Source organism: Melanerpes formicivorus, unplaced genomic scaffold (assembly GCF_026170545.1).
Source record: "Melanerpes formicivorus ecotype bairdi unplaced genomic scaffold, bMelFor1.0.p_v2 SCAF_2, whole genome shotgun sequence".
NCBI lineage: Eukaryota > Metazoa > Chordata > Aves > Piciformes > Picidae > Melanerpes > Melanerpes formicivorus.
In genome coordinates this window covers 3,898,001-3,925,071 of record NW_027142354.1, presented here as the reverse complement: position 1 = coordinate 3,925,071, position 27,071 = coordinate 3,898,001, and the positions used below count along the sequence as shown (strand labels likewise).

The 27,071-nt window shown below is 46.4% G+C and overlaps 1 protein-coding gene across 1 annotated transcript in view; it reads left to right on the top strand.

Annotated features, from left to right (window-relative positions):
- RNGTT (RNA guanylyltransferase and 5'-phosphatase) overlaps window positions 1–27,071 on the top strand; it is a 319,301-nt gene that overhangs the window by 99,827 nt on the left and 192,403 nt on the right. Inside the window, exon 11 of the mRNA XM_068149390.1 lies at window positions 18,247–18,411. Coding sequence (XP_068005491.1) covers window positions 18,247–18,411 — 165 coding nt within the window. The remainder of the gene's footprint in view (window positions 1–18,246; window positions 18,412–27,071) is intronic.

Here is a 27,071-nt window from a genome sequence, read left to right as displayed (position 1 = left end):
ATCTTGTTTTATTTCATGAAGGTGTTTCCACACCCTAACATGAAGTATGTCTTAAGAAAACCTTTTTGAATAGGTGATTATCACTGGTATAACTGGCAGGGGATGAAGCACAGGGTGATGATCCTGAGAGAGAGATACAGGGACAAGTAGGTCTCCAAGAGAGCTTTAGAAGATGCCACAGTATTAAATACTTTATATTTTTCAGGTTAATCTATTGTGACACTTTTTCAGCAAACCATGAAACTTGCTACAGAAGTACAACACAAAATCTGAAAAGTTTGAGTTGTATTGTAAATTAATTACTTCAAACTTTAGAAGAGGTTAAAATTTAGAGTCATTTAGAATTCAGAGGTTAAAAGTCCATAAACAATTGGATTTTGTTCTTACAAGGTCTCTTTAGAGAGCTTTTCTCAGTATTTTACTAAACAGGTCTCTGCCTCACAGTTTCAGCTTTAAAAACACTTTACTTTTAGTAAAGTATTTCACTGGAGGTGTTTAGGAAGAGACTGGATGGGGTGCTTGGTGCCATGGTTTAGTTGATTAGATGGTGTTGGGTGATGGGTTGGACTCGATCTCAAAGTCCTTTTCCAACCTGGTCTGGTCTGGTCTATTCTATGCCATGCTATGCTATGCTATGCTATGCTATTCTTTAAAAGAAATTGAAGGAAATGCCACTTTCCATTTGAAACAATAGTAATTAAGTGGCAGTTCTTACTCATAAACTAACCATGCACACGATTAACTGAATACCTTAAAGACATTGTGAAGTTATGGATCTTTTAGAAGTTTTCAGGAGTCTAGCATCTATGAGAAGCAGGTACTTTAGTTCTGTTGTGCTTTAGGAAAGGTAGGTGGATCCTTTTCTAAGATATTTACAGTATTACAGTATAACTAAGGTTGGAAGAGTCCTTGAGGAACATCGAGTCCAACCTATCAATACAGACCTCATGACTAGACAATGGCACCAAGTGCCACATCCAATCCCCTCTTGAACACCTCCACCACCTCCCTGGGCAGCCCATTCCACTGGCAAATCACTCTCTCTGTGTAAAACTTCCTCCTGACCTCCAGCCTGAACCTCCCCTGGCACAGCCTGAGACTGTGTCCTCTTGTTCTGCTGCTGGCTGCCTGGGAGAAGAGACCAACCTCTGCCTGTCTGCAGCCTCCCTTCAGGTAGTTGTAGACAGCAATAAGGTCACCCCTGAGTCTCCTCTTCTCCAGGCTGAGCAACCCCAGCTCCCTCAGCCTCTCCTCATAGGGCTTGTGTTCCAAGCCCCTCACCAACTTTGTTGCCCTTCTCTGGACTCGTTCCAGCAAGTCAACCTCGTTCCTAAACTGAGGGACCCAGAGCTGGACGCAGTACTCGAGGTGTGGCCTAACCAGTGCAGTGTACAGGGGCAGAATGACCTCCCTGCTCCTGCTGGCCACACTCTTCTTGATGCAGGCCAGGATGCCATTGGCCCTTCTGGCTGCCTGGGCACACTGCATGCTCATGTTCAGCCTACCATTGACCAATACCCCCAAGTCCCTCTCTACCTGGCTGCTCTCCAGCCACTCTGACCCCAGCCTGTAGCACTGCATGGAGTTGTTGTGGCCAATGTGCAGAACCTGGCACTTGGATGTGTTCAATCTCATGCCGTTGGACTCTGCCCATCTGTCCAGCCTGTCGAGGTCTCTCTGCAGAGCCTCTCTACCCTTCAGCACATCAACTCCTGCCCCCAGCTTGGTGTCATCAGCAAATTTACTGATGATGGACTCAATGCCCTCATCCAGATCATCAATGAAGATGTTAAAGAGCACATGGCCCAGCACTGATCCCAGGGGCACACCACTAGTGACTGGCCGCCATCTGGATGTGGCACCATTCACCACCACTCTCTGGGCTCGGCCCTCCAGCCAGTTCCTAACTGTCAGAGAGCAGTAAAAACTGCTCTCTTGAATAGGCAATGAAAATGGCTGGTAGGAAGGGAGTGTGAGGAGAGTAGAAGCAGAGCGAGAGAAAATTTTGACTGGGCCACAGAGGTCCTGTTGCAGTTAAGATAAAGATGCCTCCATACTATGTGCAACAGCAGCACTAGGAAACCCCCAGCAGCAGTAAGCCCTGGTTCACTCTTTGACTTTGCAGATAGCCTAAACTCTGTGCAAAATGAATGACTTGAATTTATATTCCCCCTGGGAGAGCCATGTGCAGTTTTCTTCTGTGCAGATATTCACTGCTGATGATGGCAAATCCATTTTCTAGTTTTGGATTACTGAAATGATGACATTTACTTCTGTAATTAAAGTGGGAAGTTTGTGGCCTCCTCCGGTTACTTGGGGGGAGGCAGCCAGTCTAGACGGAACACAATTCCATTTGGGTTTAATCATTTACCTCCCAGTAAAATCCCCTTACTGAGTTCTGGTTTTGAAGGCTCAGAAGGATTTATAAGGATTATAAAGACCCTAAGTGAAGCCACTGTACATGAAAACAGACAGTGAAGTGGACTGAGTTGTCTGTGCTCCCAAAATAGCATCTACTAAGCTTTCAGTGCCTAACTGGAGCCTAGTTTTTAAAAGAGAGTCTTAGGTATTCATCCATGGGAGATGCCCATTTCTGTAAGCCTGCCTCTACTGCACACTATTAATGGTGAAAATCATAATTCAGTCACTTCAGCTGACTGTAAGTATTCCACCTTGTATGTGTTGCCTTTGCACCCATGAAGCAAACCTCTCATCTGCTTGTAGCCATACCTCTTTTTTATCTTCAATTTGTTTTCAGTTTTGAGCAATCCAGGAAGAGTGAGGAAGGGAGCAGTGTTTGTAGTATGATCTGCTTTTCGTGGTTTGCTGATGACACCAAGCTGTGTGGTGCAGCAGACAGCTGGAAGGAAGGGAGGCCATCCAGAGGGACCTTGACAGGCTGGAGAGGTGGGCACAGGCCAACCTCATGAAGTTCAATAAGAGCAAGTGCAGGGTCCTGCATCTGGGTCGAGGCAATCCCAGGCACAAATCCAGGCTGGACAGTGACTGGCTGGAAAGCAGCCCTGAGGAGAGAGACTGAGCAGAGTAATACCCTGGAAATCCATGAGGAGTTAGTTCGGGACCTGCTGAGCCACTTGGATATCCACAAGTCCATGGGACCAGATGGGATCCATCCTAGGGTGCTGAGAGAGTTGGCAGATGTGCTAGCTAGGCCACTCTCCATCATTTTCCTCCAGTCCTGGCTCCCTGGTGAGGTCCCAGATGACTGGAAACTGGCCAACGTGGTCCCCATGCACAAGAAGGGTCGGATGGAGGAACCTGGAAACTACAGGCCAGTCAGCCTGACCTCAGTGCCAGGGAAAGTGATGGAGCAGATTATCCTGGCAGCAATAACTGCGCACCTGAAGGATGGCCAAGGGCTCAGGTCCAGCCAACATGGATTCAGGAAGGGCAGATCCTGCCTCTCCAACCTGATCTCTTTCTATGATCAGGTGACCCGCCTGGTGGATGTGGGGAGGCCTGTGGATGTGGTCTACCTAGACTTCAGCAAGGCCTTTGACACCGTCCCCCACAGCAAACTGCTGGCTAAGCTGTCAGCCCGTGGCTTGGACCACTACACTCTGTGCTGGGTTAGGAACTGGCTGGAGGGCCGGGCCCAGAGAGTGGTCGTGAACGGTGCCGCATCCAGCTGGAGGCCAGTCACCAGTGGTGTCCCCCAGGGATCAGTGCTGGGCCCTGTGCTCTTCAACATATTCGTTGATGATCTGGATGAAGGGGTAGAGTCAGTCATCAGCAAGTTTGCAGATGACACCAAGTTAGGGGCAGATGTTAGTCAGTTAGAGGGTAGAAAGGCTCTGCAGAGGGACCTCGACCGACTGGAAAGATGGGCAGAGTCCAATGGGATGGCTTTCAACAAGTCCAAGTGCCGAGTGCTGCACTTTGGCTACGGCAATCCCATGCAGAGCTATAGGCTGGGGTCGGAGTGGCTGGAGAGCTCCCAGACAGAGAGGGACCTGGGTGTGCTGATCGACAGCCACCTGAATATGAGCCAGCAGTGTGCCCAGGTGGCCAGGAGGGCCAATAGCATTCTGGCCTGCATTAGGAATAGTGTGGCCAGCAGGAGCAGGGAGGTCATAGTGCCCCTGTACTCTGCTCTGGTTAGGCCGCACCTTGAGTACTGTGTCCAGTTCTGGGCTCCTCAGTTTAAGAAGGACATTGAGACACTTGAGCGTGTCCAGAGAAGGGCAACAAGGCTGGGGAGAGGCCTTGAACACAAGCCCTATGAGGAGAGGCTGAGGGAGCTGGGATTGTTTAGCCTGGAGAAGAGGAGGCTCAGGGGTGACCTTATTGCCCTCTACAACTACCTGAAGGGTGGTTGTAGCCAGGAGGGAGTTGGCCTCTTCTCCCAGGCAACCAGCACCAGAACAAGGGGACACAGTCTCAAGCTGTGCCAGGGGAGGTTCAGACTCGAGGTGAGGAGGAAGTTCTTCACCGAGCGAGTCATTCGGCATTGGAATGGGTTGCCCAGGGAGGTGGTTGAGTCATCGACCCTGGAGGCGTTCAAGAGGAGATTGGACGTGGCACTTGGTGCCATGGTCTAGTCATGGGGTCTGCGGTGTCAGGTTGGACTCGATGATCCTCGAGGTCCTTTCCAACCTAAGTGATACTGTGATACTGTGATACTGTGTTACTGTGATACTTGGGGGTGCTGGTGGCCGAGAAGCTCAACATGAGCTCTCAGTGTGCACTTGCAGCCCGCAAAGCCAATCACATCCTGGGCTGCATCAAGACAAGTGTGGCTAGCAGGTCGAGGGAGGTGATCCTCCCCCTCTACTCAGCCCTGGTGAGACCCCACCTGGAGTACTGCCTCCAGTTCTGGAGCCCCTGTTACAAGAGGGATGTGGAGGTGCTGGAAGGTGTCCAGAGAAGGGCCACAAGGATGATCAGAGGGCTGGAGCACCTCTCCTGCGAGGACAGACTGAAGGAGTTGGGGCTGTTCAGTCTGGAGAAGAGAAGGCTGCGAGGTGACCTAACTGTGGCCTTCCAGTATCTGAAGGGGGCCTACAGGAAGGCTGGGGAGGGACATGTCAGGATGTCAGGTAGTGATAGGACTAGGGGGAATGGAATGAAGCTGGAGGTGGGGAGATTCAGGCTGGAGGTGAGGAGGAGGTTCTTCACCATGAGAGTGGTGAAGCCCTGGAATGGGTTGTCCAGGGAGGTGGTTGAGGTCCCGTCCCTGGAGGTGTTTAAGAGCAGGCTGGATGAGGCTCTGGCCAGGCTGATGTAGTGTGGGGTGTCCCTGCCCATGGTAGGGGGGTTGGAACTGGATGATCCTTGCGGTCTCTTCCAACCCTCACTGATACTATGATATCACCTGTTTAGTTAGAGTTTTGACAGTCTGCCTGTTTCATTTAAGTTATGTTTGCTCATTTAAAAAAACCCAACAGAACCAATGTGGAGCTTTATTTGATGTTCTGTTAAGTCTTGAAGTTTATGCAGGGGCTACAAACTTCTTTGTTGAGTACATATTTGAGTGTATCTTCAGTGATTTTTATTTCTCTTTAAAGGAAATACAAATAATATAATACATGTCTTAAACAAGATTTTTTTTAATAGGTCAGATTCCCCAACCCATTTTTGTTCTGTAGTGAATCAAAGTGGTATTCCACACAGTATCACTAAGGTTGGAAGAGACCTCGAGGATCATCAAGTCCAACCTGTCACCACAGACCTCATGACTAAACCATGGCACCAAGTGCCACGTCCAATCTCCCCTTCAACAGCTCCAGGGATGGTGACTCCACCACCTTCCTGGGCAGCACATTCCAGTGATGAATGACTCTCTCAGTGAAGAACTTTCTCCTCACCTCGAGCCTAAACATCCCCTGGTGCAGCTTGAGACTGTGTCCTCTTGTTCTGGTGCTGGTTGCCTGGGAGAAGAGACCAACCCCTTCTTGGCTACAACCACCTTTCAGGTAGTTGTAGAGGGCAATGAGGTCACCCCTGAGCCTCCTCTTCTCCAGGCTAAACAATCCCAGCTCCCTCAGCCTCTCCTCATAGGGCTTGTGTTCAAGGCCTCTCCCCAGCCTTATTGCCCTTCTGGACAAAATTGCTAGTCTGTATGACAATTTAATACTGTACTAAAAGAGCATTCCATTGTATAAGCTGACAACATATAAATAGTAATTATGTTCCTGCAGCACATGGGTTGAATTGTTACAATTGAAGCAGTATTTCACACGCTGTGCCTCACTTATGCCAAGATAGATTTTAGAAACCATTCTGCAGCTCCCTGCCATTACCAGATCAGTTTGGAGTATGGGAGTGATAAAAGTTAGAAAAAAGCCAAACACATTTTAAAATGTATTTTCAGATTGTTAAAGTTGTTTTGCCTTTTGCCTTTGTCTTGGGTTTATAGTATCATAGTAGTATCATAGAATCAGTCAGAGTTGGAAAGGACCACAAGGATCATCGAGTTCCAACCCCCCTGCCATGGGCAGGGACACCCTACACTAGATCAGGCTGACCAGAGCCTCATCCAGCCTGGGCTTAAACACCTCCAGGGATGAGGCCTCAACCAGCTCCCTGGACAACCCATTCCAGGGCTTCACCACTCTCATGGGGAAGAACCTCCTCCTCACATCCAGCCTGAATCTCCCCACCTCCAGCTTCATTCCATTCCCCCTAGTCCTATCACTCCCTGAGATCCTGAGAAGTCCCTCCCCAGCCTTCCTGTAGGCCCCCTTCAGATACTGGAAGGCTACAATTACAGGGAGTGAGACACTCTTTTATGCGTCCCAAAAAGGTGTGAAAGAAAACGCTCCACACAGGGCTGGAAAGAATTGGAGTTCTAAATGGAAGTGCTATTCACAACTGTATACAAGAATACAACAACATAAAACCCCAAAACTGTCTCAGCCCAACTCTCTCTCTGGGCTTACCACAGGAGCTCATTAAGCCCAAAGTTAATGATGTAGACAAAAATTCAGCTTGCCATCACCAGGCCCCACTCCCCTGCATCACAACAGATAGCAGTCCACGTTGGAAGGGTGGAAGGGTGCAGGGAGAGAAGGGGCCAAACAGCTTGTACTGTTCCTTTACTGGGGGAAGATAAAGATGAAATATTATGGGATGGAATAACATAATTTCCTCTGTCCACCTAGTGGGGCTGGACCCTTCAGCTCCTTGTACACTCTGGTACTCTGGAGGAATCATTTCCATGGTTAACACATAGTCCTTATCCTGTAACAACAGCCTTTTAGAAATGAAAACTTAAGAGTCATAATTTGCAAAGTTTTTAATTTCTCTGATAGTTTACTTTTCATCCTGTTTTAAAAAGAAAGTGTTGGAAAAGGAATAAAAAAACCTAAACAAAACCTTTTAGGTGATTGAATATAGGAATAGAATGGAATGGAATGGAATGGAATAGAATAGAATAGAATAGAATAGGCCAGGCCAGGTTGGAAGAGACCTTCAAGATCATTGTGTCCATCCTATCATCCAACACCACCTAATCAACTAAACCATGCAACCAAGCACCCCATCAAGTCTCCTCCTGAACACCTCCAATGACGGCAAGTCCACCACCTCCTTGGGCAGTCCATTCCAATGGGCAATCACTCTCTCTGTGTAAAACTTCCTCCTAACTTCCAGCCTAAACCTCCCCTGGCGCAGCCTGAGACTGTGTCCTCTTGTTCTGGTATTGGCTGCCTGGGAGAAGAGACCAACCTCTGCCTGTCTACAACCTCCCTTCAGGTAGTTGTAGAGAGCAATAAGGTCACCCCTGAGTCTCCTCTTCTCCAGGCTAAGCAACCCCAGCTCCCTCAGTCTCTCCTCATAGGGCTTGTGTTCCAAGGCCCTCACCAACTTCGTTTTCCTTCTCTGGACACGCTTGTAATAATCTTATTCATAATCTTATTAATAATTATCTTATTAATAATCTTATTCAGATTGTTTTTATATGAAGCTATGTGTATCAAAAAGTAGCATCTGTGAATGAGGCTCAGAAGAGATATGTGCCAGGCCATTAATATAAATTGCAAAATACTAGACTGCCTGCTCTTCAGAAGATGCAGGAACTAATAATGGGCTTCCATTGGAAATGCAGATGTCAGCTGTTGGTGCCTTGAATTGTCAATAGTAATGTTAAACACAGGGTAGACTATCAGCCTGAGCTTATTCTTTATTCCTCTCTCAAACTCATGAAAGCTAAGACAGTTGTGACATATGTTCTGCTATGGCTCAGTAAGTGAAGCTGTGTGTGGATCATCTGCCTGCGCGTGCTGAATTATTCATCTCCAAGGTGCAGCTCTGGGAGAGCAACTGACATGCACTTTCCTGGCAGGTAGGCTTCAAACCATATCATGTGGAGGGAGAGAATATAAAATCTCAGTTTATCCCAAACCAAGCTGGTTATCAGCTGTGCATCTCCAAGGGGCAGCTCTGGGAGAGCAACTGACATGCACTTTCCTGGCAGGTAGGCTTCAAACCCTATCATGTGGAGGGAGAGAATATAAAATCTCAGTTTATCCCAAACCAAGCTGGTTATCAGCTGTGCATCTCCAAGGGGCAGCTCTGGGAGAGCAACTGACATGCACTTTCCTGGCAGGTAGGCTTCAAACCATATCACGTGGAGGGAGAGGATATAAATTCTTGGTTTATCCCAAACCAAGCTGGTTATTAGCTGTGCATCTCCAAGGTGCAGCTCTGGGAGAGCAACTGACATGCACTTTCCTGGCAGGTAGGCTTCAAACCCTATCATGTGGAGGGAGAGAATATAAAATCTCAGTTTATCCCAAACCAAGCTGGTTATCAGCTGTACATCTCCAAGGTACAGCTCTGGGAGAGCAACTGACATGCACTTTCCTGGCAGGTAGGCTTCAAACCATATCATGTGGAGGGAGAGGATATAAAATCTCAGTTTATCCCAAACCAAGCTGGTTATCAGCTGTGCATCTCCAAGGTGCAGCTCTGGGAGAGCAACTGACATGCACTTTCCTGGCAGGTAGGCTTCAAACCGTATCACATGGAGGGAGAGGATATAAATTCTTGGTTTATCCCAAACCAAGCTGGTTATCAGCTCTGTACACAGGCTCAGGTGTTATATTTTTGGTTTTCCTACAGCTGCATTGGGGGAAAAGCTGAAAAGTATCAAATTCTAAGAGAAGTTACTGTGATGGAATGTAGCACCTGCATACCACCTTTTGTTATCTGCACTGCAGCCATGTAGGTAAAGTACTTGCCATGTAAGGCTCACCAGATTTACTGAGCTGTAGCCACAAGGGCAACCTTAGAGGCAGGGGAAGGGAGACTCAAACCTGAAGGGTGATGGTATCTGCTAGGTGGTATCTTTCCCTCTGCAGAGAGGGGACTGGGGCAGGGTGTGCAGCAGAAATCCTGTTATCCTCTTGGATCTGTCTGAATGATTCCTGTGCTCTTCCTTGATGACCTGCAAATTGAGTTACTTTCCACTTTGCCTGTGTGACTTCATCAAGGGAAGCATCAAACATCCATCTGGAGCAATATTATTGGGACTGATAGTTTGGGATTTTTTTTGTTTGGTTGTTTTACCTCTTCTCAGTAAACAAATTGCCTTTCCCCAGCCCTTCAGTGTTGTAGTATGGGTGTTTGATCACCCTGGAGCACAGCTTCCAGGCCAAGATGTTAGGAGGTGAAGATGTTTATTACGTTACACAGTGAAGTTATATACTCTATCAGAAGGCACGTGTCACATCTTAATTGGTCATTTTCTACTGGCATGCATGTAAGGAAGGCATGCAATAGGTTAAAATAACAAAACAATATTCTAACACATCCAACCAAATCCTGCCAAGCTTCTCCCTTCAGCTACAAGATGTTTACATCCTTTTCTTAGTCAGAGACCATATATAACATTCTCTAATTCGAGCAAAAGCAAATCTTCCCCTACATTTTCCTCTTTCTTTCTCTCAGTTATTGATAAGGTGTGCTTTCCTAACTCAAGGGCAAAACATAGCTGTTCCAAAGCTATCTGCAAGCAGGCCTTCTTCTACAGTTCAAGACAATGGATATTAAATGAGCTGCATACTTTATTTTTAGTATTCTCCCAGGCAACCAGCACCAGAACAAGAGGACACAGTCTCAAGCTGTGCCAGGGGAGGTTTAGGCTGGATGTTAGGAAGAAGTTCTTCCCAGCAAGAGAGATTGGTCATTGCAAAGTGCTGCCCAGGGAGGTTGGTGGAGGCACCATCACTGGAGGTGTTTAGGAAGAGACTGGATGGGGTGCTTGGTGCCATGGTTTAGTTGATTAAGGTGGTGTTGGGTGATAGGTTGGACTCGTGATCTCAAAGGTCTTTTCCAACTTGGTTAATTCTATTGTATTCCTATTCCTATTCCTAGTCCTAGTCCTAGTCCTAGTCCTAGTCCTATTCTGTTCTGTTCTTTTCTGTTCTGTTCTGTCCTGTCCTGTCCTGTTCTTTTCCAACCTGGTCTGGCCTGGTCTATGCTGTTCTATTACATATTTCTTTCTATGTGGATCAGTGGGTTCTTGTGTGACTCATTATGAATATGCTCTGTTGAGAAGTTCATCTGAGGTACAATGAAAGTTTAACTTCAGAGATGTTCAGTTCTGAGTTCACTAGAAATCTCATCTTGAGGATCTGTGGAGGATTGTACTTACAACCAGAGCAGTATTTTCAAGTGTCACAGCCCACTTCCTGCTGTGACCCCTTGGTGCAGTTCATGGTTTCAGCAGGTGAAAAGAATTCAGCTGCTCAAGGAAGAGGTGTCGATTCAACAGATGACTTCTCTCTTGAGGCTTGTCTAAATGCTTGAGGATGCATTTTAATTACAGAGAGGGGGGGAGTGTAACTTTCTAGCATAGGTGGGAAGCACATGCTCCATGTTAATTTTGTTTTACCCCTTGCTAACAATCTTGTTTGAGGTTGAAAATGTCTGAGGACAAGAATTACCATGTAATGCAATTCAGTAACTGTGCTGTTGGGCAGTGGTGACCCTCACCATTCTTAGACAAGTAAAAACTTATCACATTGCTATAACACCATTACAAAACAAATACATTGCCTAAACACACATTAGTATTTGGTGCCCCAGTGTAGGCTACACATACATCCATGTCTGATTTTTGAACAACTTTTACGAGTGTGCTTTGTATACTAAATAATCTCTTCCTGGTTTTGTCAGGGTCTGTGAATTATGTATTGCAACCTACATTACCCTCCTGCTTATTTGCTAAAAGCTAGAAGTTGAAGGTTTTTGATTTGCCTGGCATACATACTTACATGTTACCAACATTTTAGGTAATTGTGAGAAGTTTTGGTAATTGTGAGTAGTTGTGAGAATTGTCGGCTTGTCAGGATCTCAGGTAGTGATAGGACTAGGGGGAATGGAATGAAGCTGGAGGTGGGGAGATTCAGGCTGGAGGTGAGGAGGAGGTTCTTCACCACGAGAGTGGTGAAGCCCTGGAATGGGTTGTCCAGGGAGGTGGTTGGGGCCTTGTCCCTGGAGGTGTTTAAGCCCAGGCTGGATGAGGCTGTGCCCAGGCTGATGTAGTGTGGGGTGTCCCTGCCCATGGCAGGGGGGTTGGAACTAGATGATCCTTGTGGTCCCTTCCAACCCTGACTGATACTATGACACTATGATACTATGAAGTGCCTAATAACAAAGAGAAGCCCCATCTCCTCCAATATTGGCTTTATTCAGCATGTCCTTGGTTCACGTTCAGTGTTACCTCTTAATTTTCTTATTGCCATTGTCCCATGCTTTTGTGAGAATGGAACACTCCTTACTTAACATCTTAGTTTACTTGGCTGGTGAAGAATCACAGAATGTTAGGGGCTGAAAGGGACCTTGAAAGATCATCCAGTCCAACTCCCCTGCCAGCGCAGGACCTCCTAGACCTGATCACACAGGAACACATCCAGGTGGGTCTTGACTATCTTCAGAGAGGGAGAACTCCACCACCTCCCTGGGCATCCTGTTCCAGTGTTCTGTCACCCTCACAGTTTAAAAAATTCTTCCTTATGTTCTCATGGAACTTCCTATGCCTCAACTTCCACCCATTGCTCCTTGTCCTGTCACTGGGCATCACCCAGTGCAGCCTGGCTCCATCCTCTTGGCACTCACCCTTTACATATTTATAAACATGAATGAGGTCACCCCTTAGTCTCCTCCTCTCCAAGCTAAAGAGCCCCAGCTCCCTCAGTCTCTCCTCATAAGGAAGATGTTCACTCCATTAATAATTTTTGTGGCTCTGTGCTCGACTCTTTCAAGTAGTTCCCTGTTTCAAGAAGTTGCTCAGCAGCATTATCTGTGTTTTCCCATCTTGTATAACCTTATGTCAACCTAGCTCTGACCTTTATAATATGGAACCTAGAGGTAATATACCCTTGTGCTTAACAACCTTTGAAATAAAAATATATGATTGGCAGAGCTGCAGGAAATAATTAGTTCCAAGAGGATGGGAGAAGTGGAAGGATTATTTAAAGGAGAAGAAGGTGATTCAGCTGGTTTATGGTGCATATGAAATGGTCTCAGCTTTTAATCTAACTATTAAGGGGCTGAAATAAATTTGAATTGCTATGCATTTTTGAATGAAGAAGATCTTTAAGTAACTTTTCCTGCTTGCAGGAGGCTCAGAGATTTGAAACATTAATTAGCTCATTTGCTTTTCCAGGCCTACTCATAAAATGTATCACAGTAGAAAAAGATACTTAGCAGAGAGCTGGACTCCAAGCCCAGAGAGTGGTGGTGAATGGTGCCACATCCAGCAGGTGGCCATTCACTAGTGGTGTGCCCCAAGGATCAGTGCTGGGCTCTGTGCTCTTTAACATCTTTATTGATGATCTGGATGAGGGCATTGAGTCCATCATCAGTAAATTTGCTGATGACACCAAGCTGGGGGCAGGAGTTGATCTGCTGGAGGGTAGAGAGGCTCTGCAGAGAGACCTCGACAGGCTGGACAGATGGGCAGAGTCCAACGGCATGAGATTGAACACATCCAAGTGCCAGGTTCTGCATATTGGCCACAGCAACCCCATGCAGTGCTACAGGCTGGGGTCAGAGTGGCTGGAGAGCAGCCAGGCAGAGAAGGACCTGGGGGTGCTGGTCGATGGTAGGCTGAACATGAGCCTGCAGTGTGCCCAGGCAGCCAAGAGGGCCAATGGCATCCTGGCCTGCATCAGGAATAGTGTGGCCAGCAGGAGCAGGGAGGTCATTCTGCCCCTGTACACTGCACTGGTTAGGCCACACCTCGAGTCCTGTGTCCAGTTCTGGGCCCCTCAGTTTAGGAAGGTGGTTGACTTGCTGCAGCATGTCCAGAGAAGGGCAACAAAGTTGGTGAGGGGTTTGGAACACAAACTCTATGAGGAGAGGCTGAGGAAGCTGGGATTGCTTAGCCTGGAGAGGAGGAGACTCAGGGGTGACCTTATTGCTCTCTACAACTACCTGAAGGGAGGTTGTAGACAGGCAACCAGCACCAGAACAAGAGGACACAGTCTCAGGCTGCACCAGGGGAGGTTCAGGCTGGATGTTAGGAAGGAGTTCTGCACAGAGTGATTGCCCATTGGAATGGGCTGCCTGGGGAGGTGGTGGAGTCACCATCATTGGAGGTGTTCAGGAGGAGACTTGATGGGGTGCTTGGTGCCATGGTTTAGTTATTTAGGTGGGTTGGATTGGTTGATGGGTTGGACATGATGATCTTGAAGGTCCCTTCCAACCTGGTTCATTCTATTCTATACTATCTCGAGTGATCTTGCTGCAATGTATCTAGACATCAGTTTATGGGGGATTTGGAAAGTAGAAAAAAATAAATATATACATTTCCCAGGAAAGAATTCTTCAATCACTTCTTCATTCAGTTGTTACAGAGGTCAAGATGCATTGTCTGTATTTCAGTTCGATATTTGAACCAGGACAGTCACTGTGTAGATGTGTTCTCAAGCGTGCTGTATATGGGGGAAGAAAGAACGATTCTCCAGGATTTTGTCTGTGGCACTTAAAAATCTGTAGATCATGCAGCTGTGTTCTGTGACAAATGAATAAAGAGTGAGCCACTCTCCTGCTCCTTGGATTTTTCCATGCTCTAATTTTCTGTTAATTTGAATGGCTCTCTGCGAATAGCACCTTCGTGTATGAGAGAAGGCAACACTGAAGGCAAAACTAACAGCCAGATAGGCTTTCTTCTTCTTCACAAGTGTGGATCAATGACTAGAGATTAGGAGACGCTTCACCCATGTTAGCACTTCCTTTGTGCAGGCTGTGCTTCCCCCTCAAGTGGTGGAGGCTGGGCTACCTCCTGGTATACCAGGCAACCAGCACCAGAACAAGAGGACACAGTCTCAAGCTGCGCCAGGGGAGGTTTAGGCTGGAGGTTAGGAAGAAATTCTTCATAGAGAGAGTGATTGGCCATTGGAATGGGCTGCCCAGGGAGGTGGTGGAGTCACCATCATTGGAGGTGTTCGGGAGGAGACTTGATAGGGTGCTTGGTTGCATGGTTTAGTTGATCAGGTGGTGTTGGATGATAGGTTGGACACGATGATCTTGAAGGTCTCTTCCAACCTGGTTTATTCTATTCTATTCTATATAGAAATAGAATGCACTGCATTGGAAGCAACCCTCAAAGGTCATCTTGTCCAACCCCTCTACAGTAAGCAGGGACATTGTAAACTAGGTTAGGTTGCTGAGGACCCCCTCAAGTTTGGCCTTGAATGCCTCCAGGGATGGGGCCTCCACCACATCCCTGGGCAGCCTGTTGCAGTATTTTACTTCTTGATAAGAACTCCCTCCTTATGTCTACCTTGTCTGCCCTGCTTACGTCCTCCTTATGTCTACCCTAAGTCTGCCCTGCTGAGTCCTGAATAAAGTGGTTGTGAATTACATACATTATGGGAGCAATGCATAGTTCTTAAAAGCTATTGCAATGAGCACTTGAGGACTTTGGATAGAGGGCTAGCAAGGATAGAATAGAATAGAATAGAATAGAATAGAATAGAATAGAATAGAATAGAATAGACCAGAACAGGTTGGAAGAGACCTTCAAGATCATCGCATCCAACCCTTCAACCAATCCAACACCACCTAATCAACTAACCCATGGCACCAAGCACCCCATTAAGTCTCCTCCTAAACACCTCTAATGACGGCGACTCCACCACCTCCCCAGGCAGCCCATTCCAATGGGCAATCACTCTCTCTGTATAGAACTTCTTCCTAATATCCAACCTGAACCTCCCCTGGTGCAGCTTGAGACTGTGTCCTCTTGCTCTGGTACTGGTTCCCTGGAAGAAGAGACCATCATCTACCTGTCCACAACCTCCCTTCAGGTAGTTGTAGAGAGTAATAAGGTCACCCCTGAGCCTCCTCTTCTTCAGGCTAAGCCATCCCAGCTCACTCATACTGGGCAAGAAATCTAAGAGAAACTTAATGGTCCTGTGGGAGAAGGGCATGCAGAACACTGTGGTTAAAGCCAGGACGAGTTTGGAAAGGATATGATTAAACCATGTTGGTCTAAAATGGGCATCCAGTTTTCTCCTCATAGAAGGATCTGTTTATGTGCTGCTCCTCCTTTCTCTGGTGTTTGTATGCCTTCTCAGTATGTCAGTTTGCCTTTTCCTTTTTGTTTTTTCCAGTGGACCAGTTCTGATTCTCTTTGATGCATGTTAGAGCAGGGCTTGTTTTCCTTTCAGATTCTCTTGCCACATCTCTTCTAGCTGTGTTTAGTACAGGAAATGCCTGGTTGCTGGTTCTCCTCTGCCTCTGTATGGCTGCCCTTGGTGTTTCAGTTCCCACGTCTTCCCAGTTTGCTGTGCTCCTTGCTTTCAACTTCTGAAAAAGTGTGGTTTTGAAGTCAAAGCTTTATGATCTTACTCTCTGTGGAGCATGAAAGGGATGGCTTTTGAAATTTTTTATTAGATATATTTTTTTTAATATTAATGGGGTGACAAAATGCAGAATGGTCTCAGGTAAATAAATTCCAGTGATGGATCGTGCTTGTAACAATGCAAATTGGAGTTTTGTGCCTGATTGCTATGAAAGTCACATTTCTGATTGAAATTAACTTCAGAGTTTCTAAGTTGCTGTTTGCTTCTTTTCACTTAGCAATACCTAACAGTGTGTTTCCCTTATGACCCACCCTCCAAATGCTCAACATGCAATAAACTCTGTTACAAGCAATTATTCATCTGACAGATGTGCATTTAGAGCACTCCCGCTGATCTGGTGCAATGCACCAAACCTATAAAGAGCAATGTAAAGCTGCTGTTTTATTTAAGACCTTGTAAGGTCAGAGGTGCACAACTGAGACTTAGAGAAGGGCTTTTACTACCTCCTTGCACCTGAACCATCACATACCTTGCAGGTTTTTACAGCCACTGTTTATTGGCACATTTTAGTATCATAATATAGTATCAGTCAGGGTTGGAAGGGACCCCAAGGATCATCTAGTTCCAACCCCCCTGCCATGGGCAGGGACACCCCACACTACATCAGGCTGGCCAGAGCCTCATCCAGGGACGGGGCCCCAACCACCTCCCTGGACAACCCATTCCAGGGCTTCACCACTCTCATGGTGAAGAACTTCCTCCTCACATCCAGTCTGAATCTCCTCACCTCCCCACCTCTTGTTCTTATGGTTGTATTAAACACATTAGCACAACTGAACTTCAATCCAAAACAACTGTCCTACAATTTTCTTTAACCCAAAAGCACACAAATGGGCAGAGCTGCTGAATGCAGCTCTGGGCTACTGTGCGAGACAAACAATCAAGCCCAGCACTGACACAACCCTTGCACACGAAAAAAATAAGGATGAGGGTAAAAACTTAATGTTTCTCCCCCAGTTTCAAAGTTTTGGTTTATCTGAAATATAAAGACACCTATTTTCCCACTATGGGTATGTTTTTCTCTTTGCTAGGAGAGAAAAGTGAACGTTTCTGTAATTAATGCTTCTTTCAAGGCACCAATATAGGCCATTTAAATCAATCAGAATCCTGACCTGCGTAAATCGTGTTGTTGCACTGTCATTAAAAGATATTATAAACAAAATAAAGCTGAATGGTGCTTGGTGCCATGGTTTAGTCATGAGCTCTGTGGTGACAGGTTGGACTCGATGATCTTTGAGCTCTCTTCCAATCTTGGTGATTCTGTGAATGGCTTCAGAGGAAACCTGTGTGGACAAGTGTGTAGCTGCTATATCCAAAGCTACAATTAGGGAATATTTAAACTGTTGTCCTTAACTGTGCTTAGGTATTTAACTCATATGTACTAGAACATGTATTATGGGTTTTTATCTTTCTGTGGTCTTTGATTTGATTAAATCTCTTGAAGCCTGAGACAAATGCAACATATGAAAATGAAGTATGATCACAGTATCACAGTATCACTAAGGTTGGAAGAGACCTCAAAGATCATCGAGTCCAGATTGTCACCACAGACACATGACTAGACCATGGCACTAAGTGCCACGTCCAATCCCCTCTTGAACACCTCCAGGGATGGTGACTCCACCACCTCCCTGGGCAGCACATTCCAATGACGAATGACTCTCCCAGGGAAGAACTTTCTCCTCACCTCAAGCCTAAACTTCCCCTGGCGTAGCTTCAGACTATGTCCTCTTGTTCTAGTGCTGGTCGCCTGGGAGAAGGGACCAACCCCTTCCTGGCTACAACCACCTTTCAGGTAGTTGTAGAGAGGAATGAGGTCACCCCTGAGCCTCCTCTTCTCCAGGCTAAACAATCCCAGCTCCCTCAGCCTCTCCTCATAGGGCTTGTGCTCAAGGCCTCTCCCCAGCCTCCTTGCCCTTCTCTGGACATGTTCAAGTGTCTCGATGTCCTTCCTAAACTGAGGGGCCCAGAACTGGACACAGGACTCAAGGTGTGGCCTAACCAGTGCTGAGTACAGGGGCACAATGACTTCCCTGCTCCTGCTGGCCACACTATTCCTAATGCAGGCCAGGATGCCATTGGCCTTCTTGGCCACCTGGGCACACTGCTGGCTCATGTTTAGGCGGCTGTCGATCAGCACCCCCAGGTCCCTCTCTGTTTGGGAGCTCTCCAGCCACTCTGACCCCAGCCTGTAGCTCTGCATGGGGTTGCTGTGGCCAAAGTGCAGCACCCAGCACTTGGACTTGTTGAATGCCATCATGATCCTATGATTCTACTTGTCAAAACCACATAGTGATTTGATAACACTTTTATGTACGCTTACAATGCTGACTGTTGTGTAAGGAAAGCTTAGGCTGTTCAAATAGTGTTGTGCTTGGTTTTAATGGTGATGTTTGTAACTTGGCAGGGACAGCCTGTTGGAGACTGTGATTTTAACGTTCGGCTCGCATGTATAGAGAAAGAGATTATATTTCCACGCCATGAAAAGGTGAAAAGTGGTCTCATTGACAAAGCACAGGAACCCTTCAGCGTTCGGAACAAACCATTCTTCGACATCTACGCTTCTAGAAAGGTAACCTTGATTTCTGGTGTTTCTATTGTGGCGCTGAAGGCGGCAAAGCGGTGCTTGTTGTTGGTTTTCATCTCTGTTGTTTTTTAGCTTCCAGAGAGTTCCCCTGCTAACTGAATGCTCAGTCAAATCTGTGGGGGATATTTGACTTCTTTAACTCAGAAATTAAAAATCGGAGGAGACCTGTGACCCTTTGAGGCGGTGCCTTTAACAAAGGGACACCATGGCTGAATGTTTTATAAACAAAGACAGCTCTAAACTAATTTCATTGGTGGATTGGTAGAAAGCAACTTTGATTCCCAGTGAGACTAGTCTCAGTCTTGCACTCTTCCCCCCTCCTTCCCGCAGCTCACAGCTGCTGGGCTTTCGGGCAGACTGACCTTGAGCAGATAAGGCCTCTTCTAACACATAACTGCTTTTAATTAACATTTGCTCTTTTTTCTCTCTTTCTAACCCTCTTTGGGGAAAAAGGGGAGAGAAGGAGGTACAGGGGGAAACCCTTCCTCCTGGGGGGGGAAGGGAATCTCATTCCTGTGTTACTTTGTTGTATATTTCTGTATATATTGTAAATACTGTAAATTGTGTACATATATATATATATCCTGCAGCCCTGCTTGTAAATACAGCACACAATCCTTTGCTAATCCAGCTGTGGTTTTTTTTCCCTTCTTTCATTTTTCTTTCCCTTCACTTTACGGGGGGGGAGAAGGCCTGGCCTGCCTTCCTCAACCCTTGACAAGACCTAATAATGACCTTCCAGTACCTGAAGGGGGCTTACTAGAGGGATGGAGACAGACTATTTACAAAGGCCTGCAGTGATAGGACGAGGGGGCTTCAAGGTGGAAAAGAGGAGAATTAGTTTGGATGTTAGGGTATTAGTGTGCTGGGTTTGAGAGAGAAGAATAGAATAGAATAGAATAGAATAGAATAGAATAGACCAGGTTGGAAGAGATCTTCAAGATCATTGCGTCCAACCTATCACCCAACACCACCTAATCAACTAACCCATGGCACCAAGCACCCTGTCAAGTCTCCTCCTGAACACCTCCAGTGACGGCGACTCCACCACCTCCCCGGGCAGCCCATTCCAATGGGCAATCACCCTCTCTGTGTAAAACTTCCTCCTGACCTCCAGCCTGAACTTCCCCTGGTGCAGCCTGAGACTGTGTCCTCTTGTTCGGGTGCTGGCTGCCTGGGAGAAGAGACCAACCTCTGCCTGTTTACAACCCCCCTTCAGGTAGTTGTAGGCAGCAATAAGGTCACCCCTGAGTCTCCTCTTCTCCAGGCTAAGCAACCCCAGCTCCCTCAGTCTCTCCTCATAGGGCTTGTGTTCCAAACCCCTCACCAACTTCGTTGCCCTTCTCTGGACTCGTTCCAGCAAGTCAACCTCCTTCCTAAACTGAGGGGCCCAGAACTGGACACAGTACTCGAGGTGTGGCCTAACCAGTGCAGTGTACAGGGGCAGAATGACCTCCCTGCTCCTGCTGGCCACACTGTTCTTAATGCAGGCCAGGATGCCATTGGCCCTCCTGGCCACCTGGGCACACTGCAGGCCTAGCCTTCTCTCCCCCACAAAGAGGAGGAAAATCCACAGCTAGCCAGCCGGAGAAGCCAAAGGAAGGAATGCTATATTTACAAGCAGTTTTGGAAAAAATGCAGGATATGTACACAATTCACAGTATTTGCAACATATATACAGAAATATACAGCAAAGTAAAAAAAAACCAATAATACAGGAATGAAATTCCCTCCTCCTGAGGAGGGCTCCCCCCCTGTACCCCCTTCTCTCCCCTTTTTCCCCAAAGAGGGTTAGAAAGAGAGAAAAAGAGCCGTTATTAATTAAAGCAGAGTGTTAGTAGGCCTTAGTTGCTTATCTGTCCAAGGTCAGTCTGGCAGGGAGCCCAGAAGCAGACGAGCTGGAAAGGGAGAAGGAAAGGAGCGAACTGAGGAAAGTCCCAGCTGCACCTAAGCTTAAAACTGCATTCTACCAATCCACCAATGAAATTAGTTTAGAATATCTGATTGTTTTCGTTAATATTCCAAAACATTCAGCCATAGTGTCCCAGCACTGTCTCTTTTCTTAAAGGCACAGCCTCAAATGGTCACAATTAGAAAGTTCTTTACCATAAGGGTAGTGTAACACTGGAACAGATTGCCCAGGGAGGTGGTTGATGTCCCTTTGCTGGAGATATTCGAGGCTCGACAGGGCTCTGGGCAACTTGATGTAGTTGTTTACTGCACAGTGGGTTTGGCTAGATGACCCTTGGAGGTCCCTTCCAACCTGGATCATTTTATGATTCTGGTATATTCTGGAAAGTGGTTTTAGGCTACCTATTGCTTCTGTATTTACAAACTGTCCCTTAGCAAACCCCACTTCTTTATTTCCATAATGTTGAGTGATAATATGGAAGTTAATGGCATAGCTCCAAAATGTCTCTAAGCTCAATGGAATGTCTGAGAGCTATGTTATTTACGCTGTCCTCCTTTGTAGGTGGGAATATAATGTTCTTTTTGCTTCCATTCCCCATTTGGCCATAGTCTAAGAATCATGAGTTGTACTTGAGACTCCCACTTTGATTACTAAGAGCCCATCCTAGTTAATGTCTCCACATTTTACTTATTAAAAGCAATGCCCTAGGTCTTCTCAAGTAATGCATATGTCTTGCAAATATGGATGGTCCCTACCTTTCATTGTGGACTTTTTTCTTCAGTGTAGACATACCTTAACATTCTTTAAAATACTTTTATTCTCTTCTGTGAATTAAATGGCTTCTGGATAATATTTTCATCTAGAGGAATTTGGGTTCCTTCAGCACTGCTATTGGAAGTGGTGCTGTGTCTCATCAACTCAAAGCAAGGAAATCAAATCATAGAATCACAGGATTGTCAGGGCTGGAAGGGACCTCAAGGATCATCCATTTCCAACCCCCCTGCCATGGGCAGGGACACTTCACAGCAGATCAGGTTGCTCAGAGCCACATCCAGCCTGGCCTTAAAAACTTCCAGGGATAGGGCTTCTACTACCTCCCTTGGCAGCCCATTCCAATGTCTCACCACCCTCACGGTGAAGATCTTCCTGACATCCAATCTTTAAGACCCCTTCCAGCCTAAACCCTTCTATGAATCTATGAACTTACCCACTTCTAGTTTTGCTCTATTCACCCTAGTCCTATCACTACCTGACATCCTAAAAGTCCCTCACCAGCTTTCCTGTAGGCCCCCTTCAGATACTGGAAGGCCACAATAAGGTCTCCTCGGAGCCTTCTCCTCTCCAGACTGAATAGGCCCAGCTCTCAGTCTGTTTCCATAGTATAGAATAGAATAGAATAGAATAGAATAGAATAGAATAGAATAGACCAGGTTGGAACAGACCTTCAAGATCATCATGTCCAACCCATCAACCAATCCAACCCACCTAAACAACTAACCCATGGCACCAAGCACCCCATCAAGTCTCCCCCTGAAAACCTCCCATGACAGCGACTCCACCACCTCCTTGGGCAGCCCATTGCAATGGGCAATCACTCTCTCTGTATAGAACTTCTTCCTAACATCCAACCTAAACCTCCCCTGGCGCAGCCTGAGACTGTGTCCTCTTGTTCGGGTACTGACTGCCTGGGAGAAGAGGCCATCATCTGCCTGTCTACAACCTCCCTTCTGGTCGTTGTAGACAGCAATAAGGTCACCCCTGAGTCTCCTCCAGGCTAAGCAACCTCAGCTCCCTCAGTCTCTCCTCATAGGGCTTGTTCCAAACCCCTCAATCGTTGGCTTCTATTCACTTTTGCCATTTTCTTGATTCTGTAGCTGGTAATAAATCTTGCCCCATGAGGGGCAGTAATGGTATTTTGGCTGTGCCAATGGTGGCTGAAAAGCAGGTAAAGAGATGAGTTGTAAGCTACTCTTTAAAAACAAGCAAAGAAAAACTGTCCAAGTAACAGTCTTGGCTAATTTTAAATCACAAACCATTCAACAAGAAATTAGTGTGAATAAAGAGCTATAAATGTTTTGAGAATTTCTCTATATTTGTGCTGTTAACATTTTTGGATTGTCTTAAGAGCAACATTGTAAATTGATAGGAAAGTAAAGGGGAAAAGTAATATCTTGGGGTTGATTAAACTATACATGTTCAAAAATTACTGTTTTTTCAACAAGTCTGCTTCTCATGAGCTAACTGTCTCACACCCATTTAGAGTGAGTCAATGGCTGCTTTGTGCTACACTTATCACAGAATGGCTTAGGCTGGAAGGCACCTTAGAGAGCACCTAGTCCAACCTCTCTTCCATGGGCAGAGATGCCTCTCAAATAGACTCAACTGCTCCAAGCCTCATTGAGCCTGGCCTTGAATATCCACAGGGAGAAGGCATCCACAGCTTTCCTGTGCAGCCTATTCCAGTGTCTCACCAACCTTGTACTGAAGAACTTCGTCCTAAGATCCAGTCTAACCCTACTCTACCTCAGCCTAGAACCATTTCCCCTTGTCCTATTGCTAGACACCTTTATGTAAAGTCTCTCTCCAGCCTTCCTGTAGGATCCCTTTAGGTACTGGAAGGCAACTCTAAGGTCCCCGCAGAGTCTTCTCTTCTCCAGGCTGAACAACCCCAGCTCCCTCAGTGTGTCTCTACCTCACCCTGAACCATTTCCCCTTGTCCTATTGCTAGACACCTTTATGGAAAGTCCCTCTCCAGCCTTCCTGTAGGATCCCTTTAGGTACTGGAAGGCAGCTAGCTCTAAGGTCCCCACAGAGTCTTCTCTTCTCCAGGCTGAAAAAACCCATCTCCCTCAGTCTGTCCTTATAGCAGAGGTGCTCTAACCCTTGGATCATCTTTATGGCCTTCCTTTGGACTTGCTCCCACAGCTCTGTGTCTTTCTTATGATGGGGACACCAGAACTGCGTGCAGTATTTGAGGTCTCACAAGAGCAGAGTAAAGGGACAGAATCACCTCTCTTGACCTGTTGGCCACACTCCTCTTGATGCAGCCTAGGATACGATTTGTCTCCTGGACTTCATGAGCACACTGCTGGCTCATGTTGAGTTTCTCATCAATCAATACATCCACATCTCTTTCTTCAGAGCTACTCTTAACCTGCTCTGCACCCAGCAGATCTCCAAGAGATCCTTTTGGTCGGAGAGTTTTGCTGCTTTTGGATGTGCTCTTGGAACAATACAGTGGTGGCTTATGCAGTTAGAGCAGGGCACTTGAAAGTGTGAAGCATAGCTGGCACTTTGGCTTTTGTTACTTCTCTCAAGCTTGTGAAAAACAGTGTTTGAAGCCTGCAGTCCCAGGCTTCAAAGTTCAAGGACATTGCAACCTACATTTGAGATTATTGTGTTGCAAATGCAGTTCAGTCAACAAATTCACAGCCTGATGTGCTATAAACTTAAAAACATCTTTGAGATAAGAGTGTCTACATGCTTTTAATTTATTGGGGATTTTGAGTTCACTATGGGGTTGTTGTTTCCATAGTGTCTATAGTCTATGGTGCAGTGTAAAAATTTTTGAGAAGAGAAGGCTCAGAGGTGACCTCATTGTGGCCTTCCAGTATCTGAAGGGGGCCTACAGGAAGGCTGGGGAGGGACTTCTCAGGATCTCAGGGAGTTATAGGACTAGGGGGAATGGAATGAAGCTGGAGGTGGGGAGATTCAGGCTGGATGTGAGGAGGAAGTTCCTCCCCATGATCTAATCTAGTGAAATGTGTTTATTATGCTCGTGTTATAAAAGAAGGCTTCTAATGAGGCCTGACATCTGATCATTGTTTTCAGTAACTGAGCAGCTTCGTGTCAATATTTAAGAGTCGTTTACATGCTTTATGATAACTGGAAGAGGTTTTAGATGGTACTACCACTATTGATGTGGAAATCTCTCTAATCCAATCTGAATCCAAGGGCATGAGATTGAACACATCCGAGTGCCGGGTTCTGCACATTGGCCACAACAACCCCATGCAGTGCTACAGGCTGGGGTAAGAGTGGCTGGAGAGCAGCCAGGCAGAAATGGACCTAGGGGTACTGGTCAATGGTAGGCTGAACATGAGCCTGCAGTGTGCCCAAGCAGCCAGGAGTGCCAAAGGCATCCTGGCCTGCATCAGGAAGAGTGTGGCCAGCAGGAGCAGGGAGGTCATTCTGCCCCTGTACACTGCACTGGTTAGGCCACACCTCGAGTCCTGTGTCCAGTTCTGGGCCCCTCAGTTTAGGAAGGAGGTTGACTTGCTGGAATGAGTCCAGAGAAGAGCAACGAAGTTGGTGAGGGGTTTGGAACACAAGCCCTATGAGGAGAGACTGAGGGAGCTGGGGTTGCTTAGCCTGGAGAAGAGGAGACTCAGGGGTGACCTTATCGCTGTCTACAACTACCTGAAAGGAGGTTGTAGGCAGGCAGAGGTTGGTCTCTTCTCCCAGGCAACCTGTGACAGAACAAGAGGACACAGTCTCAGGCTGCGCCAGGGGAGGTTTAGGCTGGAGGTTAGGAGGAAGTTCTACACAGAGAGAGTGATTGCCCATTGGAATGGGCTGCCTGGGGAGGTGGTGGAGTCACCATCATTGGAGGTGTTCAGGAGGAGACTTGATGGGGTGTTTGGTTGCATGGTTTAGTTGATTAGGTGGTGTTGGATGATAGGTTGGACACGATGATCTTGAAGGTCTCTTCCAACCTGGTCTGGATTCTATTCTATTCTATTCTATTCTATTCTATTCTATTCTATTCTATTCTATTCTATTCTATTCTATTCTATTCTATTCTATTCTATTCTATTCTATGATAATATTGGTAAATGTTTAAGTGAAGGTATTATAGATCCAAATCATATTTGAAGTCTCTAGCAAAAAGACTACTGTCCATAAAATTATGGTCTCAAAAGAATAATATTTAGACCAAGAATTATTGTTGCTCCTATTTACCTGAAAATAACTTTTTGTTGTTGTTGTTTCTTTACTTCTGTTGACTTAGTGTGATTCCTTAGGATAATGAAATAGGGATTACACCTTCGTAGTCATCACAGCTCCACGAACAGAATTTTTCCATATGTAAGGTTGGAGCAGACTATTGTTTTGAAGCATTGCCCTACTCTGAAAGAGGTCTGTTGAAAACCAGGATTGTTTTACCCAAAAGATCTTCTTCCTATGTTTATTCAGTCATCTCTGCAGCTATAGCAACAAACGTCCTCGTGGTGATGAATATCTCATTAGTATAGCTGAAAGAGCAAGCTGGGTTTCTTTTGCATCGCTGACAAATGTCTTGACAGGGCTTATCAACTCACTGTGCAGCACAGTAAGGTCTGCAGGGAGACAAGGGATTCCTTCTACTTTCTAAATCTGCTTATGCTCAGATTAATTTAGCATATCTATCAATCTGTCTCCAGAGGTGGTGGCAGCTGAATGGATGCTGAAGGACTGACAAATGTGACTTGCTTAGGTAGATCAGTTCTGTTCAGTTAGCTGTTCAAGAACAGTAGAATCCTGTCACATTTAGAATGGATCTAGCAGGATCCTTCCTTTTTTGACTGTAGGTCCTTAAATATTTTACACCCTTGGCCGATCACAGAATTTTCTCAATCATGAGTTTCTTCCTTAGCTCTAGTTCTTGTATTTCTCTGACAGAAGGAAGATACAGCTTCTCAGATCACCCCCCAAGAATTTCTTTTGAAAGAAAGGTCAGTGGGCATATTGGTCCTTGGCCACAGATAAGGTGGATCTGTGATTGCAACAGCATGTTCAAGACTGGAAACACTGGAGAAAAGCCATAGCAGTGGCCAGAATTCTTGGGAGTAGGTACTGGAGTTTTTTCTGAAGCATAGTTGGGCTTTACTTAGGGTCAAGGTCAAGGTCAAAAACAAACAAGTGTACTTCTGAATTACTGCAGCTGGAAGCACACAACACATCTTAGTTTTGTTCTTAGAAAATGAAGTATTGTAGACTTCTCCTCTCACAGCCTCAGTATCATAGTATCACAGTATCACCAAGGTTGGAAGAGACCTCAAAGATCATCAAGTCCAACCTGTCTCCACAGACCTCAGGACTAGACCATGGCACCAAGTGCCACGTCCAATCTCCTCTTGAACACCTCCAGAGATGGTGACTCCACCACCTCCATGGGCAGCACATTCCAATGGCGAACAACTCGCACAGTGAAAAACTTTCTCCTCACCTCGAGTCTAAACCTCCCCTGGCACAGCTTGAGACTGTGTCCTCTTGTTCTGGTGCTGGTTGCCTGGGAGAAGAGACCAAACCCTTCCTGGCTACAGCCCCCCTTCAGGTACTTGTAGAGGGCAATGAGGTCACCCCTGAGCCTTCTCTTCTCCAGGCTAAACAATCCCAGCTCCCTCAGCCTCTCCTCATAGGGCTTGTGCTCAAGGCCTCTCCCCAGCCTTGTTGCCCTTCTCTGGACATGTTCAAGTGTTTCGATGTCCTTCCTAAACTGAGGGTCCCAGTACTGGACACAGGACTCAAGGTGTGGCCTAACCAATGCAGAGTACAGGTGCACAATGACTTCCCTGCCCCTGCTGGCCTCACTATTCCTAATGCAGGCCAGGATGCCATTGGCCATCTTGGCCACCTGGGCACACTGCTGGCTCATGTTTAGGCAGCTGTCAATCAGCACCCCCAGGTTGCTCTCTGTTTGGGAGCTCTCCAGCAACTCTGACTCCCTCCATCATTCCTTTCTATGACCTGA